Genomic DNA, 18680 nt, shown 5'->3' with positions numbered 1-18680 from the left:
AATATGTAATTTTAGAAATTTAAAAAAAATTATTTAATGGAATGTTTCTCTTATATACAAAGTACCAGAAGTGAACATTCAATCTCTTTGACTTAAATTTGTCATTTAAAAAAATAACACTTTTCGCCAGGTATGGTGGCTCACACTTGTAATCCCAGCACTTCAGGAGGCTGAGGCAGGTGGATCGTTTGAGCCCAGGAGCTTGAAACCAGCCTGGGCAACATGGCAAAACCTTGCCTATACAAGAAATACAAAAATTAGCCAGTCATGGTGGTGCATGCCTGTAGTCCTAGCTAATTAGGAAAGTGAAGTGGGAGGATCACCGGATGCCAGGGAAGTCGAGGATCAAGTAAGCCAAGATCGTGCCACTGCATTCCAGCCTGCGAAACAGGGTGAGATGCTGTCTCAAAAAAATAAATCACTTTTATTCTTTCATTTCATTTGGAAATTGCTAAGGATAGGGATTTTAGATATTCTCCCCACACACACAAAAAATCTGAGTTAATTAGCCTGATTTAACCATTCCACAATATATACATCACATACACATACATACAATTTTTATCAATTAAAAATAAAATTTAAAAAACAAGTATTACTTTTACATAAATACAGTTTTTGTTTGTTTGTTTGTTTTAGAGACAGGGTCTCACTCTGGACTCTAGAGTCCCAGGGATCCTCCTGCATCAGCGTTCCCAGTAGCTAGGAATACAGGTGGCACCACCACACCCAGCCAATTTTTTTTTTTTTGGTAGAGACAAAGGTCTTGCTATGTTACCCAAGCTGGTCTTGATCTCCTGGTGCCAAACAAACCTCCCACCCTGGCCTCCCATTTAAAAATATTTTTGATGCTACTCATTCAAGGGCCTTTGAAATAAGGAACATTACAATTTTCATTTTCTTCATTTTTTAAAAAATATTTTTAGTGCTATTCATTCAAGGGCCTCTGAAACAGAGAACAACATTACAGTTTTCATTTGCTGATATAATTCAGGCTTTTTTTTTTTTTTTTGAGACAGGGTTTTGCTCTTCGCCCAGGCTGGAGTGCAGTGGTGGGGCTTACTGCAATCTCCACCTCCCAGGTTCAAGTGATTCTCCTGCGTCAGCCTCCCAAGTAGCTGGAATCATAGGCATGCGTCACCACACCCATGTATTTTTTTTGTATTTTAGTAGAGGCGGGATTTCACCACATTGGCCAGGCTGGTCTCAAACTCCTGGCCTCAAGTGATCCACCTGCTTCAGCTTCCCAAAGTGCTGGGATTACAGGCATGAGCCACCATGCCCAGCCTCAGACTTTTTTTTTTTTTTTAAGTCTCAGCATTCCTGTTGAAATGGCCCTAATCTGAGACATCTCATTTGGATTTAATATTTTACAACATTCTGCTTTAGTATGAAACAGGAGAATCTATCTAGTTTAGCATATGTCAACCATCTTATTTTATGAGACAGCATGGAAATTTTTTCATCCTTCAATAAAGTATTTATCATTATATATACCAATTATATGTATTATATGATGTAACTATATATAACACATACATTTTTAATTTATATACAGATCTGTACACTAGGTTTTCTATATATGTAATGTAATTATGTTAATATTTATATAATTAATTATAAATTAACATTTACGTATATAATTTTCATATATAGATATGTATTTTTTATAGAGGATATAGAAATATATATCTCTCCCATATAAAAGTTACATATATAAACATATATATGTAATTTTAAATTTTTATATATATATATATATAAAACCTAATATACAGGTCTGTTTTTCCCAGTTAAAAATTTAAAACTTTACAAAAACATACACGGTAAAACATTTAAGGTGTGCTTAAAAAGTCATGTGACTAACATTTCTGATGACATGGCTTGGCACCTCACCTACAGAAAGTACCCTCATTCCCTTAAACCAACATTATCTCCTATCTCAATATTCTCTCTCTCAAGACAGTAACAAAACTTTAAAAAACACATCCACACAATCAGTGGGATAATGAATAGTTCTTAATTTCCACACTTTAAAAACATGCCTGGCCTTTTCCCCTTAAATTTCTATGTAAATACCGAAATTCTGACCTCCTTTTTCTTTTCTTTGGCTGGCTACTAGTAAAAACTAGAGAATGGGAATCTTAAACAATGAAATTCTTTTCTGACTAGGTCTAGCCATGGTAATGGCTAAAAAACTAAAATGCTTGAATGGAACCAAGCATGACAAAATACTTTGTCATCAGCTCTGGCAACTACTATTGTATTAGCTAAGTAAAATTTAGAATGATGGGAATGCTAGGCCTTGAAAAATCCAAAGCTGTAGCCTGTTCCCAAACTGAACAGGGTGTTCTCTGTAGGATCTTTTTTCTTTTCCTTTCTTTTTTCTCTCTCTGCTTAACGGTTCTTACAAATTAAAGAGTTTCCAGTTTGATTTGAGAAACACTCCCCCACATACACTGTCTGGTCTTGTGCCATTCAAATGGCACAAAAATTATTTTTAAATCCTTTTGCAATGGCCACAGAGGTAAGCTGGAAGGGAGATGATATGTTCACAGGAATGACCTTTCAGACAGGCCAAAGGCTTGACACTTCCATTCAGGGTCTGGTACTAAAAACTGGGGAGTAACAAAGCAATGGCTTGATGTATCTATCCTCAGTCACTTTTTAGGGGTTGGAGGAAGAGATATAAGATTGTGTCAAAAAAATATTAAGTCTTAATGGTCTCCTCATCAATATTGCGGGACTATAAGGTAAAGAGAAAAACAAATTTTAGAGAAACAGAACTATAGAAAGTTTAATTTATCTCCAAGAAATACACTATGGCTAATACCTTTAAACAGTATTTTCAGGAAAGTCTGCATAAAACACAACAGGACTGATACGTTATACTTTTTCAACCTGGCATTTGATCAGAAATAAAAATCTCAGTAATTGTCACTTTAAATCAGGTATTATAAATTAATATTATAATTCTAACTCCAAAGACTTTTGATAAAGCAAAGCAGTGTTATTCTAATATGAAAGAGACTGATGAAGATGAGATTTTCAATAACTTGTATTCCAATAAGCCAACTTTATTAAATACAAGAATGTATTTGGCTGAATGCATTTAGCTAAGGTCTTATATTACATGCTGTTTTGAATAACCAAGATCAACTTATCAAGGCTTATCTGAGTGGGAAAATAATCTGACTCCAATTTCTGGTACAATGCCAGACCAAAAGACAAAACTGTATTTAGCAGAAAATCATCCACTGAAGCATACCTTCCTTTCCTAAAGAACAGAAGATTTTAAGGGACATAAAATAACGTCCCTTGCCCCCACAAATCCAACCCATTAAATGTTACTGCTTATTGCTTTCCTTTCTTCCAGAAATCCATCTCATATATACATATATATATTTTTGAAAGGGTACCTATTGCAATTGTCAGGTCTCTTCTGAGGGCAAATCCCACTAATCTCTGAGATTCTTTTGACATTATGACAGGAAATCCATTGTAGCTGGTTTCATTAATCATGTTTTCTATATCATCCACTGTCATATTGTCCTGTGTCAGGACAGCTAAGGGAGGATCATTCCTTCGAGGTCTCATAACGTCAGCAGCCAGGGTGGTATGAGTGAATTCTTCTTTTGCATCCAAGAAAGGGTATCCATTTAATCGGATGTGTGCTTCATAAATGCCTTCCCTGCCAAAGGCATCTCCAACCCATTTACTGGTCATGACTGCAGCCATAAGGGGAACAATATATTCCAAGCCTCCAGTAAGCTCAAAAACAATAACCACCAGGGAGACAGTCATTCTTGTCACACCACCTGAAAAAAGTAAGCACCCACTGGTCAGGAAGGACAGGATCCTCATCATTACATTTTATTAGAATTTTTGCACTAGGCAGTTAAAACTAAATGGCAAATAGAACTCAGGGAAAAGCATTAGCATCTAAAACTGCTACTCCTCTTTTAGGACAATAATCACTACTTTTAATAAGCTCTAGAGAAACACCAATTTTCTTTGTTTATAACAGAGAAGACTATTAAAATAACATTTTAAAAACCTGTTTATTTCATATTTTAAAAAATCAAAGCTTACCGACTAAAACAATTTTGCCATTTTGGTTTAGTGCTGTAGCAAAGACATACTTTCACCCTTATAAAAGCTTATTCTAATTATAAAGGAATTTAGTAAAGCACATCATGCTTTGCTACAATTTGCAAATTAAACTCATATATGGGTAGAATATTAATATAATAAATTTCTCCTCTAAATTTTTTTCAAAAAGAGTAAAATACTTTGATGCCTTTGATTTACATTAACGATGCAAGTAATATGCACTCACAGAAAACTATTTGGGCCAGGCACTGTGGCTCATGCCTGTAATCTCAGCACTTTGGGAGGCCAAGGCAGGAAGATCACTTAAGTCAAGGAGTTTGAGACCAGCCTGGGCAATACAGTGAGACCCTGTCTCTACAAAACTAAAAACTAAAAAAAGTAGTCATGCATGGTGGTGTATGTCTGTGTTCCCAGCTACTTGGGAGGCTGAGGTGGGAGGCTCGTTTGGGCGGGGGTTTGAGGCTGCAGTGAGCTGCGTTCACAGTGCCTATGGTCCCTTTCTCGGTATTCTCACTGTTATCAACCCAGTCCAAGCCCTCATGACTTTATTCCTTTTTTACTTTGTATTTTTTAGGATTTGGGGTCTCACTTAGTTGCCCAGGCTGGTCTCAAACTCCTGGACTCCCATGATCCTCCCACCTCAGCCTCTCCAGTAGCTGGCATTACACGCATGTGCCATCGTGCCTGGCTATTCCTTAATTATAATACCATTTTATCTTACCTCCTTGACTCCAGGCCCCATTACCACTGTATAAGCCATGTTCTCTTGTTAATCTTTCCTAAGTACTACTTTTACTGTGTTGCTCTTTTGCTCAAAAACCTACCAGGGCTTGTCAGTTCATACTGTATTAAGCTCAAGCTCTTCCTTTTGTTTTTCACCTAAAAATAGCAAGGAGACAGATCCCACCTACTATGTATTACATACCTACCCTATACCAGGCATGTCCTAAGCAGTTTACAAAGACTTGTTTTTAAAACTAGGCACTTATTTTACCAGGCACTATTATAACAGTTTTGCATGCATTTTATCTCATATAATCCTCAAAACAATCCTAGCAGATCACCAGCTGTTATTCCTTTTTATACACAGAAAATTAAAACTTCAAGAAGGAACTTTCTCAAAGTCATCAAACTAAAAATGGCAAAGCCAGGACTGCCATAAATCTGACCAACTTCAAATATAAAATCATCCTGACATTAATCAGGTTTCTTGTCTTTTCATAATCTGTTCCTTCTCACTAATCCAACTTCATTTCCCGAAAGTATCCAAAATGTACTCTCTAGAGTCAATTTCTTCAAAGCCTCATGAATACAAAATTTATTCCCATCCTCGTTCCTTTGTCTTCACATTATAATCTTCAACAAAGTCACCTTTTCCTTAAATTCTGCTAATCTTTTAAATAAAGCTCATGTTCTGCTCTTCCTGAAGTACTTCAGCTCTTTCTTCCCCTATATTCCTACCATACTTAGACTCTTTTAACCTTGTATATATTTGTTAGTATTCCTCACTATTGTATTCTCAGTGTTCATCTTGTCTCCTCAACTTGATTAGAGTTGAGATTGGGTCCATGTTCTTTTTGTATTATTCACTGTATCTAGCACAATGCTAAAAACAAAGTGGACATTTAATAAATACTTGCTACTTTGGTGAAAATGATTCTGTCCTTTCCTTTTAATTGATATTACATTTTTAAAGATCAATAATCACATAATTTTTATTCACTAAACAAAACTGGTCAAAATGGCAACCATTAATATTATAACCAGAGTGTAGCTGATATTTTAAATATGAAAAGCAATAACCATTTTTTCCTGCCCTAACAGACATTAAATAGACTCAAGTATTTAATGTAGGTATTTTGCTTTTCTTCTCATTAAAATGAATAGTTACCTTTTCTCATTTTGTTACAAATATACCTTAGATGATGGAGCATGGGTAAATACATCTTTTACTAAGGCTAACAATAAATCATTTCAGAACCAAAGTAAACCTACTCTGAAACTCTGTTGCAATGCTAATCTTAGGTATTATGCTATAGTTGTTATAGGTAAGCCAAGATCCTTAACAATGAAAGAATCAAAGACCTCTTTGGTCAGGATTCAAATTAAGCTTATGTTGTACTTAGATGGCTTCTGCCATAGTGTATTAAGTTATATTACAATATGCTAATGCCATTAAATTCTTGTATTAACAAATGTTGTAAGACAGAAAACCGGTACTGTATAATACCCTAATAGTACTACTGTTTCTTATCTGTTAATACATCTCCTCCCGGCACCCTCCTTTACTCAACCAATTTGCCCACCAATTAAGCAAGAATGTGTCCCACTTTCTCTTGGCTCTCTCAGACTTGCAAACATCCACACACAGGCAGACACAGCCATATTACCTAAGCATGCAGCAGCACCAACCATGGCATAAAGGCCAGGTGTAATGCAATCAGCCCCGACCTCACACCACTCCTTAAAGATAAACCAGTCGTGGTGATAGTAGGCAAGCTGCTCCACCGCAATCCCCACAATCCTTCCTGCGATCGCTCCAATGGCCATGCTGGGGATGAACAAGCCTGATGGAACCTATAACAACAACAGAACTCTTTATGGAGCAGAGATCCTCTACTCACATGCTGGAAACTTACATTCTATGCATTTATTTCTAACACTTTTGATTCTTTTCACATTGTATTAATATAGCAAAATCCTAGTACAAATAAAACTAAAGCAAAATCTTGTACCTTAACAATCCCATGAATTCAGTTACAAAACAAACCGCATTCTCTAGGCCAAACAGAAAAAAATTCAAGGGTTATTTCCTTTAGCTCAAGGTAGCTCAAGGGTGCCCTAATGTCAGTCCCTAATAAAATTTTCATTAGTCCATGGTGAAATGAAAAAAAAAAAAAAAAAAGGACAATATGCTGGATACAATATATACTACTTGGGTGACAGTTGCAATAAAATCTTAGACTTCACCATTATAGAATTCATCCACGTAACCAAAACCACTTGTAACCCAAAAGCTATTGAAATTAAAAAATATATTTTTTTAAAAGTACAATATGAAGTATTTTTCATAAAACTTAACTGATTCAGTTTTAAGCATTGTCTTTTACTTCAAGATTATGTGATTATGTCCTCCTATATATTTACAAATGACGGAAATGGTAGATGCTATTCATCTTAAGTGGTACAATGTTAAGTGGACAGACTTATCAGAGTTGCCCAATATTTTGACTGATATACAGACATATCTTGTTTTACTATGCTTTGTGTTACTGTGCTTCACACATGTTGCAGTTTTCACAAATTGAGGTTTATTGACATCCCTGCATCAAGCTGGTCCATCAGCACTACTTTTCCAACAGCATGTGGTCACTTTGTGTCTCTGTATCATATTTTGCTAATTCTCTCAATGCTTTGAAAATTTTCACTATTATTATCTGTTACAGTGCTCTGTGATTAATGATCTTTGATGTTCCTGTTACAATTGTTTTACTGCACCATGAACCATGCCCATAGAAGAAAGTGAACTTAATAAGTGTTGTATGTGGTCTGACTGCTCCACTAACTGGCTGTTCCCCTGTCTCTCCCTCTCCTCAGGCTTCCCTATTCCCTGAGACCCAATTATATTGAAATTAGTCCAACTAAGAACCCTACAATGGTCTCTAAGTGTACAACTGAAAGCAGAAGTCACGTCTCTTGGCTGGGCGTGATCCTGCCAACTCAGCCTCGTGAGTAGCTGGGACTACAGGCGTGCACCACCACACCTGGCTTTTTTTTTTTTTTTTTGTAGAGATGGGTCTTACTATGTTGCCCAGGTTAGTCTCTAACTCCTGACCTCAAGTGATCCTTCTGCCTTGGCCTCCCAAAGCATGGAGATTACAGGCGTGAGCCACAATACCTGGCCATTTTTAGCTGTTGATATAAAGTGAGAGACGTGACTTTTTTTTGAGAGTAATCAAAGACTTTTTTTTAAGTAATCCTTAAATTATGCCAATCTACTCTCTCTGTGCTCTATAAATGGAATAACAAAGCCTGGATAACAGTATATCTGTTTACAGCATGGTTTACTAACTATTTTAAGCCCACTGTTGAGACCTACTGCTCAGACAAAAAGATTCCTTTTAAAACATTACTCATCACTAATAATGCACCTGGTCTTCCAAGAGCTGTGATGGAGATGTACAAGGAGATTCATGTTGTTTTAAAGACTAATTTTGACTTTTAAGTTTTACTGAAGAAATGCATTTCCTATGGCTACAGCTACCATAGATAGTACTTTTGTTACAGCAGGTAGCTAGTCAGGCATGAGCAGGGCAGGACAGGCACCCTCCCAACCCCACCAGGAATGTCAGGCAACCATCAGGTGATGATGGTGAGATAGCTCTCATGCTCTCTCTCTAAAGTAATAATTGGTTGCAGCCAGCATCAGGGAAAGGCTGTCTTCCAACAGATAGAAACACCTGAAACTAGCGATCGGCAGCTTTCCAATAAGATCCCAGGAGTTGGGTGAGTGGGCTCAAGCACGCACATTTAGAGGCAAAATCGCGGAGTTTATGAATATGACCTCCTAGGGACATTTGGCTGGTAAGCAACAAACACCTCAGGTAAGCATGCATACAACTCCAGTAAATACACTGTGCACACTCCCCTCCCAAGTGCTAGCAGGCCACTGAGCATGTGGGCAACTCACCCCAAAAGAAGAATCAGTGGAATAGGGATGCAAGATGCCAGAAGTATGCCAACATATAAAACCCTAAGTCCAAGGTCAAATGGGGCACTTGTCTTCCAAGATGCCCACTTGGCCCTCTTTCAAGTGTATTTTAATTTCTTTTCATTCCCACTCTAAAGCTTTTTAATAATAAACTTTCACTCCTGCTCTAAAACTTGCCTCAGTCTCTTTTTCTGCCTTATGTCCCTCCGTAGAATTCTTTCCTCTGAGAAGGCAAGAGTTGAGGTTGCTGAAGATCTGTATGGTTCGCCCCTGACAACTTGGAAACCCACCACTGATAACAGCTTCTCTGATTGATCCGGGCAAAATAAATTGAAAACGTTCAAAAAGTAGTCACCATTCTAGATGCCATCCAGAACATTCATGTTTCATGGGAGGAGGTCAAAATATCAATATTAACAGGAGTTTGGAAGAAGTTGATTCCAACTCTCATGAATGACTCTGAGGGGTTCAAGACTTCAGTTGAAGAAGTAACTACAGACTGGTGGAAATAGCAAGAGAACTAGAATGATAAGTGTAGCCTAAAGATGTGACTGAATTGCTAGAATCTCATTTAAAAAACCTGAATGTATAAGGAGTTACTACTTCTTATGGATGAGCAAAGAAAGTGGTTTCTTGAGGTAGAATCCAGTCCTGGTAAAGATGTTGTGAACATTGTTAAAAGGACAAAAGATTTTGAATTTTCCTTAAACTTAGTTGATAAAGCAGTAGCAGGGTTTGAGAGGATGACTCTAATTTTGAAAAGAAGGTCTACTGTAGGTAAAATGGTATCAAACAGCATCACATGCTACAGAGAAATCTTTCATGAAAGGCAGTGTCAATCAATGCGGCAAATTTCACTGTTACCTTATTTTAAGAATTGCTACAGCCAGTCCTACCTCTAGCAACCACCAATATCAAGGCAAGACCCTACAGAAGCAAAACAGATTACAACTCACTGAAGACTCAGATTACTATTAGCATTTTTTAGCAATCAAGTATTTTTAAATTAAAGTATTACTTTTTTAAAAGACATAATGCTATTGTACACATAAGACTACAGCATAGTGTAAACAGAACTTTTATATGCACTAAGAAACTAAGACTTTTATGTGACTTGCCTTATTATGATATTCACTTTGTTGTGGTGCTCTGAACTGAACCTATATCTCTCAGGTAAGTCTATTTATATGAATCAATTAAAAAGAGAAAAATATTTATTGATTAAATTTAATAAGGATAATAAATAGGGATAAGAAGCACCATAAGCAAGATCATTTAAAGACTACTGAAAGAGGCCAGGTTCAGTGGCTCACGCCTATAATCCTAGCACTCTGGGAGGCCAAGGCCTCCCAAAGGATCACCTGAGTCAGGAGTTCCAGACCAGCCTGGCCAACATGGCAAAACCACATCTCTACTAAAAATACAAAAATTAGCCGGGTGTGATGGCCCACACCTGTAATCCCAGCTACTTGGGAGGCTGAGGCAGGAGAATCACTTGAACCTGGGAGGTGGAGGTTGCAGTGAGCCAAGACTGCAACACTGCCCTCTAGTCTGGGCAAAAAGGCGAGATCCTGTTTCAAAAAACAAACAAACGAACAAACAAACTACTGAAAGAGTAATAAACTCCTTTGAATATGAAATGAGCCAAACACAAAATGATGGCATGTACTCTTGAGTGTATTAGGATCATTAAAAGGATAAACAATAGAAGAAATCAAAGTGTGTTTTACACTCTCTTGCCAGGTATGATCCTTCAGCCAGAGCTGAGTCAAAGGTGGGACTTAACAAAGGCCTGCCAATTGCCTCCAGCTTCTTGTAGTTCAACCGACTATGAGAAAGTTGGGATTTACCCAACACTTACTGTAGGAAAAAGAGCTTTAACAGCTCTTTTAACTTGATTCCCTAAGAAAAAAGGTAAAACGTTAAGGCTTTTCTATTACTATTATTATTTTCTTCTTCTTATTATTTTTTGAGACAGTGTCTTGCCCTGTTGCCTGGGCTGGAGTGCAGTGGTGTGATCTTGGCTCACTGCAACCTCCACCTCCTGGGTTTAAGTGATTCTCTTGCCTCAGCCTCCCGAGTAGCCAGGATTACAGACACTTGCCACCACACCTGGCTAATTTTTGTATTTTTAGTAAAGACGGGGTTTCACCGCGTTAGCCAGGATGGTCTCGATCTCCTGACATCGTGATCTGCCCGCCTCGGCCTCCCAAAGAGCTGGGATTACAGGTGTGAGCCACTGCGCCTGGCCAGGCTTTTCTATTATTTAACTCTTCATACTCAGTGGACTACAGACTTAGGACAAGAGAAAAGAGACCTTATTTCAAAAACTAAAACCACTCTAATTTTGTAGAAACAAAGCTGTTATTCCACATTAATTTATATCTGTAAAAGCACATCATCACTAGCAAATACTATTACATGAAGTACAGGGGTAGTAATTTAAAGAACAAGAATAAGCTGATATGTGCTTCCCCATATATATCACTGATAGTCACATAAGAAATTATATTTACTGATAGACCATTAATCAACAAATTTTGTTATTTTATAAATCCAAAAGAAGCAATGTCCCAGGGCATAAGGCCCAGCTGCCTTAATTTCTTGATGGAAAAAGGCATGTATTTATAGATCTAGTAATTTAACTGAGTCTGCAGTGTCCTTTAAAGCTAACACCCTATACTGGTATGAGGCAGAATAATGGCTCATCAAAGATGTCCATAACTTAATTCCCAGAACCTGTGATTACATTACGTTGCATGGCAAGGAGGAATCAAGGTGGCAGAAAGAAAGTTTCGAAGCAACTGACCTTGAAAAAGGAGATTATTTTCTGATTTATCCGGGTGGGCCTAAAGTAATCACAAAGGTTTTTCAAATGTGGAAGGGAGATTTAGCAGAGTTTGGGTCAGAGTGATGAGACAAGAGAAAGACTCGACCAGCCATTGCTGGCTTTGAAGATGCAAATAGACAGCCAGGAGCCAAGGAATGCTGGCAGCTTTTAATAGCCAGAAAAGGCAAAAAACAAGACTCTCTCCTACAGCCTCCAGAATGCCCTACGAACACCTTAATTTTAGCACAGTGAGATCCATTTCAGACTTTTGATTTGCAGAACTGTAAGCTATTAAATTTGTGTGGCTTTTAAGCCATTAAGTTGTGGTAATTTATTACAGCAGCAATAGGAAACTAATTAAAGTGGCTTTAAAACATGATCATGAATTATCTTACACTTGTCCCAGCAAGTCTATGTCCCTTCTCTGAATGTGGTCGGGCCTCTGTGACTGCCTCAATGAATAGAATAAAACAAGTCACGCTGCAAGACTTCTTTGGCTACATTAAAAACAGCCCTCTTGGGAATCCTGAGCTATAATATAAGAAATCCAATTCCCTGAGGCCACCACCCTAGAAAACCACAGAGAGAGAGGAAAAAGGAAGCGAGAGAAGGAGAGAGAGACAGCGGGAGTGAGCACAAGAGACAGAGTATGCGTGATTGATCCCAGGAGCCCAGGTGTCTGAATCTTTTTAGCCTAGGTGCTAGTCATGAATGAAGAAGTCTTTGAACTATATTCAATAATTTAATTGTACACTTAAAAATAATTTAGAGTATAATTGGATTGTTTGTAACACAAGGGATAAATGCTTGAGGTGATGGATACTCCATTTACCCTGAGATTATTATGCACTCCATGCCTCTATCAAAATACTTCATATACCCCAAAACTATATATAGCTACTGTGTACCCACAAAAACAGTTTTCTAAAAAGGAAATGAAAAAAAGAAGCTTTGAGATGATTAGCCCTCGCCACGTCTAATAACAACGATATGAAAGACCACAAGCAAAAATTGCCCAGTTGAGCCCTTCCCAAGTCGTTGACCCAATATCAAGAACAAAATAAGTAGTTACCTTAAGCTGCTAAGTTTTGGGGGGTAATTTGTTAAATAGCAACAGATAATATGGTCAACAATATATGCTAAGGAATTATCTTTTTCATTACTTAAAATTAAACTCAAAAGATAAGTACTTTTTTCAGTCATTTATGAAACAACAACCTCTCTCATTCCACATATAAGTTTTGAACATGCCAAAATTACCCAAATATCACCTCACATTAGCACTTACCTTGATGCCAAAAGTGAATACTGTCATTATGATTTTAAATATGAGTGCCAGGCATAACTGCCATATAGCTGAATATACTCCAATGCCTGCTGGACGATCAGGAATGTCATCGACAATTTTACTGGCATTCATGTCATTTCTGTAGTCACAAAGAGAAGAGGATTCCAGGGGACCACAGTCTGTAAAAAGCTCTTTGATCAGTTCACTGGTGTTTAGCCTAGTGTATGGATTAGGGAAGGCTATCACAGCAGTAATGGCTGCAACAATAATGACTTCCAGAACGGGATACTTTCCAAATTTCGTGGACTTGCGTCGACGACACCAGGCAATATTTGCCCTAATGAAAAAGGCTCCCCAAAGCCCTCCAAATACCCCTAGGAGAATAAAAGGAAACAGTTCAAAAAGGTACCATGGTGTATGATACTCCACATAAAAAAGGACCAGACGGCTGTTACCAAATGGATTGATGGACCTCAAAACAAATGCAGCCACTAAAGCAGCAAAAAATGATCTCCATAAAGTTTTGAGAGGAAAATAATAGCTAACCTAAAAAAAAGAAAAGGAAAAGAAAAATTAATGCTATAATTTTATAAGATGTTTCTGATATATTATAACTTCAATGGTAAATATCCTAGCTCTAAATTTTGCTGTAGTTAGAATTTACATGTAATGGATTTTACTGTAATAAGAAAAATTGATGTTATTATTATTTTTGGAGATGGTGATCATCATTACAAATTGACAGTATCAATTGATCATAAATGTCTAATAAATACTAATAGAATACCTAGCGCTGTTTTATATTCAAAGTGAGTTTCACATTCAATTCAATCATGGTAGTTAAAAATAAATGTACCATCACCAACTCCTGTTAACTTATAATGCATTTAATTTGCCTCTTCTACATTAAAAAAAGAAAAAAGAATACAAACAACTAAAAGAAAAAAGTAAATTTAAAAACATTCTTGAACTAAAAGAGTTAAATTCATAGAAGTAGAGAGTAGAATAGGGGTTACCAGAGGCTGGGGGTTGGGGAGGTGAACAGGGAAAGGGGAGACATTAGTCAACGGGTATGAACTTACAGAGGAGGAATAAGTTCTGGTGTTCTATTGCACAGTAAGATGACCACAGTTAATAATATGTATTATATATTTCAAAATAGCTAAAAGAGGATTTTAAATGTTCTCACCACAAGGATATAATAAATATTTGAGGGATTTGCTAATCACTCTGATTTGATTATTCCGCAATGTATACATGTATAGACACATCACATTATACCCCATAAACAAAAACAATTATTATTTGTCAAAAAAAGTTAAAAAAAAATCCCTGGTTACATTTTTATGTAAAAAGAAAAGTCTTAAACACCTATTAAGAAAACAAAAACAAAATAATCCACTGAAGTCACTAAAATTATTTTCTTAAACATCAGTAACTGTATCAGAAATAATCACATGGGAAAAACTTTAAAACACAACATAGGAATTGATTAAAATTTTTTAAACAAAAACTACTTGGGAGGCTGAGGCAGGAGAATCACTTGAACCCTGGAGGCGGAGGTTGCAGTGAGCCAAGATCGCGCCATTGCACTCCAGCCTGGGCAACAAGAGTGAAACTCCGTCTCAAAAACAAAAACAAAACAAAACAAAAAAACCCCACAAAAAAACAGCCTGGCCAACATGGTGAAATTCCATCTCTACTAAAAATACAGAATTTAGCCAATGGAAATAGATTGTTTCACATGTCCTCTATTAAGTCAAATTCACATCTTCTTACTTTTAAATATGTCAACAAAGTAAAGTTAGATTTTAAATAATTACTAACATTCATACATTAATAAATTTTTTAAAAGTTTCCTCCAGGTATGGAGCATGAAGAACATTTACTTTTTATTAAGAATGAGTGGAAAACAACTTTAGAAAAATAAATTTGAAAACAAAGTCTCTACCTATTACATCACCTATAAAACTGAAATGTGTGAAATATATTTGTAATGGTAATTATATATAATTTTAATTGTTGCATTCTTTTCACCTACCTCCTCCAGGCTAAAAAGAACTCCTCCAATTGGTGCACCAAAAGCTACAGAAACCCCTGCAGCTGAGGCAGCTGATAGCACCTAGAAAGAGGATATGGCTTATTTCATAATTTCATAGAAATTCAAACATACCAAATAAAAAGTCTTCATGTTACTTGAATTTTCCAAATGGATTTTCTGAACTTAACTTGCATGTTTCCTTGCTCCCTAAGCAAAGGGTAACTATTCATTTCTTCTATTAAGATTTGTTTCTTTCTCCTGTGCTTTAATTGAAAGGTCAGTCATGCATTTACTATTCAGTTAAAAAAACATTTTTGCCAGATACACTAATGTGAATAGGGTGTAAAGAAGAGGAGGAAATGAATATAGACAATTTTCAAGATGTATGTTTGTGTAGATAAGAGGGGAGGGCAGTAACTGGGATGGGGAGCTATTTTTAAATAGGATATCATTTCTTCAAATTTTAGAGCTAACTGCTCCACCATAAATACTCTATTCCAAATCCTAGCAAGATATGCAGGGAACCGAAGACCTTGTAAGATTCCCTATATTTTCACTACCCTATGCATTCTGAAATACTGCTAAAATACTATCAATCTAGAGAGCCTCATTCTGAAAGCACACACAACAGCTCCTCAAGTTACAGTCTCACCAACCAACACCTCTACAAAAAAATTAAAGGAAAAGAAAAATCCAAGGACACTCTTCCGTGTCCTCTCTCCAGCTCCCCAGTCTATCAGTTGGTAATGGTCTACTTCCCACCAGTAAGCAAACTACACCTATAATTTCACTAGGGTTTTATTTGTAATTATTTTTCTAAGAGTCTGTATTCCTTTATTTTTTTTGAGACAGAGTTTCTCTCTTGTCTCTCAGGCTGGAGTGCAATGGCGTGGTCTCAGCTCACTGCAACCTCCACCTCCTGGGTTCAAGTGATTCTCCTGCCTCAGCCTCCCGAGTAGCTGGGATTACAGGCGCCTGCCACCACGCCCGGCTAATTTTTGTATTTTTAGTAGAGACGGGGTTTCACCATGTTGGCCACACCGGTCTCGAATTCCTGACCTTAGGTGATCTGCCTGCCTCAACCTACCAAAATGCTGGGATTATAGGCGTGAGCCACCGCGCCCAGCCAAGTGTCTGTATTCCTTTCACTACTTTAATACAGCAAATATCCAAGGCTACCTAAAGTATTTCTTCAAATGGTCAATTGTTACATTTCCAGAAGAGAAATTATAAATAATAAAAATTAAGCTGTAAATGGTTAAGATCATGAACTCCATAGTCAGGCTGCTGTGTTGAAATCATGGCTCTGCTACTTACTAGCTGTATGGCTATGGGTAGATAACCTAACCTATATGTGCCTCAGTTTTCTCTAAAATGGAAATGTGATAATATTACTTAGCTCTTAAGGACTGAGTAAATATATAGAGAGTGCTTTAGAACAGTGCCTGGCACCAGTAAATACTTTATAAAAGTTTGGTGAATTAAAAATAAATAAATATTTGTTTTAATCAAATTGTTGGCATTAGAATGTAGACTCTGCTTATTTGGGGAGGAAAGGGAGCAAATTTAGCTTCTTTTTTTTTTTCCTCCACTAAAAGGAATGCAAACATATTTATTTGAATGTCCTGATCCTGAATTTACAACCAAACTAACACCTAGGTATCTATAACTCATATACATGTTTTAATCCATTTCACACGTATCTAAGAAGCATTTAATTTAAAAATATCAACGCTCTCCCCTCTTGTCTACACAAAACTATGGGACCTTAATGCTTTCAACTAACCGTGAATTCTTGCCATTTATATATACACTAAGGTGACAGAATAACAACGTATTAAACATTAACTAATCATTACAGTATGAACATTAAAATTTAGGTAAACTTAATTTCTCAAACATCTAATAAATTACATTTTTTGAACTTAGAATAAGTAAAAGTCTTACCAAAAAATATAAAGGTACAACAGAAAGTAATGGAATTGAATTGAGGAGGCAAATCCTCTAGCTTCATCTTAGCTCCTAACTTGCTACGCTACAGGATGGTTTTGAGTTTGTTTTGAACACACACAAATATATACCCACATAGTCGTAAAGGCAGTAATGTAAGTAGATAAGACCACAGACTTTGAAGTCAAAGAAAAATGAATTTTAACCCACGTTCCACCACTTACTAGGTATGTAGTCTCGGGCAAGTTAGTTAGCTGTTTTCAGCCCTAGTTTCCTAATCACTAAATGAGGATAACAGGGCCATATTACTAAATTACTGTGAAATTAAGTATTAAAATCCAAGTAAAGTATCTGCCACAGTACCAGATACACAGAAAGTAATCAATAATGCTAGCTATTTTTGTTATAAAGTACTGGAATCACAATTATTCAGAAATGAAACTACGACAATCTGAAGTATTCCACTTTTGGGATATCTACGTCCAATGCAAGGACAATATTTTAATGCGAACATTAAAATGTACTAGAATTATTTCAATTGAAGATTAAACAGTTTGATAAAATATTCTACTTTTTTGGTTACAGTACATTAAAAAACTCAACAAGATGAAAAGGTTCTGCCAGTATTTAATGAGATGTTTTTCAAAAAATCATATCTTAAAAACTCAAAGATCTCCGTACCATCTAGGGCTGTAGATTTAGATTTGGAAAATAGGAAGGGACTGGGCTCCCAAAGTCTAGAGCTAATATAAAGGATTCAGGAAAATGCCCAGAGCAATATGGAAACATCAGAGGAAATCCATAATATATATAAAGTTTCAAGGTCTTGTAGAAGATCTCAGGCTGGCCTAAAGAAATGGTAAAGGAAATTGCCTTAAACAATCAAATGAAAAGGATTTCCTGTTATCTCTTTAATGTGAATTTCTGATTTAAACTTCAAGAGCTTCTAAAGGCCCTCAGAACTTCCCCATAGCACTGGATAGCATTTTTCATATCACACACCACTTACACTGGCACCAGACACTGCCTCCAGGAGGAAAACACAGCTATTAAGATTTCCCAACCTCTTAATGTTGAAAGTAAGAGTGAAAAACAAAGCTAAGCTTAGAAAACACTTCAGAAGAGGAAAGATGTAAGGTAAAGTGGTAACAGGAAGATCTTCGTGAAATGCAGCTGAAACCCAATGGACACCAGCTGTGTATCTAAAGCTTCTCTAAAATATAAGATGAACTGAGCAGCACTGCGAATGGATTCTAGAAAGATGTTATAGATTATTCAGGAAAAACAGAAGCACAAATCTCAAAATTTTTTATCTGAATACAGAATTTATTATTTTACACTAAGAAATTCTTTACTTAAATAAATACTATATAATATATATTTTTCAGTCAAATTAACTACAAAAGACACTTACCTCCCTTTTTTTAGCTTCGTTTGTGCTATACTTTGGAAAGAGGTAGGAAAAGATATTTCCGCAGCAACAGGCAACATGTACCAGGGGACCTTCTTTTCCTAAACTCAAACCTGATGCCACAGCCAGGACTAATGTGATGGTTTTAATCATTAAAGTCCATTTTCCCAAGTAACCTCTGATGATGAATCCACTTAAAATAGTTTTAATCTACAAGGCAAAGATTAAGGCAGCTTAATGTCCTTTAAGAAACATGAGAATGTAACAAATCCAAGTTATTTTCTTGTTTTACGCACAAAAACAACCTTGCAAATTTTAGCAGCCTACAGAAAAATT

The 18680-nt window shown here is 36.5% G+C and overlaps 1 protein-coding gene across 9 annotated transcripts in view; it reads right to left on the bottom strand.

Annotated features, from left to right (window-relative positions):
• The window catches only part of CLCN3 (chloride voltage-gated channel 3), a 108098-nt gene that overhangs the window by 12498 nt on the left and 76920 nt on the right, over positions 1–18680 (bottom strand). For all 9 annotated transcript variants that reach the window (XM_034959404.3, XM_003821811.5, XM_055111998.2 and 6 more), the window contains 5 exons: positions 18348–18554; positions 14984–15064; positions 12943–13488; positions 6504–6690; positions 3420–3818 (listed from right to left, as the gene is read on the bottom strand). In XM_034959404.3, the coding sequence (XP_034815295.1) occupies positions 3420–3818; positions 6504–6690; positions 12943–13488; positions 14984–15064; positions 18348–18554 (1420 nt within the window). The remainder of the gene's footprint in view (positions 1–3419; positions 3819–6503; positions 6691–12942; positions 13489–14983; positions 15065–18347; positions 18555–18680) is intronic.

The sequence above is a fragment of the Pan paniscus genome, chromosome 3 (genome assembly GCF_029289425.2).
Source record: "Pan paniscus chromosome 3, NHGRI_mPanPan1-v2.0_pri, whole genome shotgun sequence".
In the NCBI taxonomy this organism is placed as follows: domain Eukaryota; kingdom Metazoa; phylum Chordata; class Mammalia; order Primates; family Hominidae; genus Pan; species Pan paniscus.
This window is presented reverse-complemented; position numbering and strand designations above follow the sequence as displayed.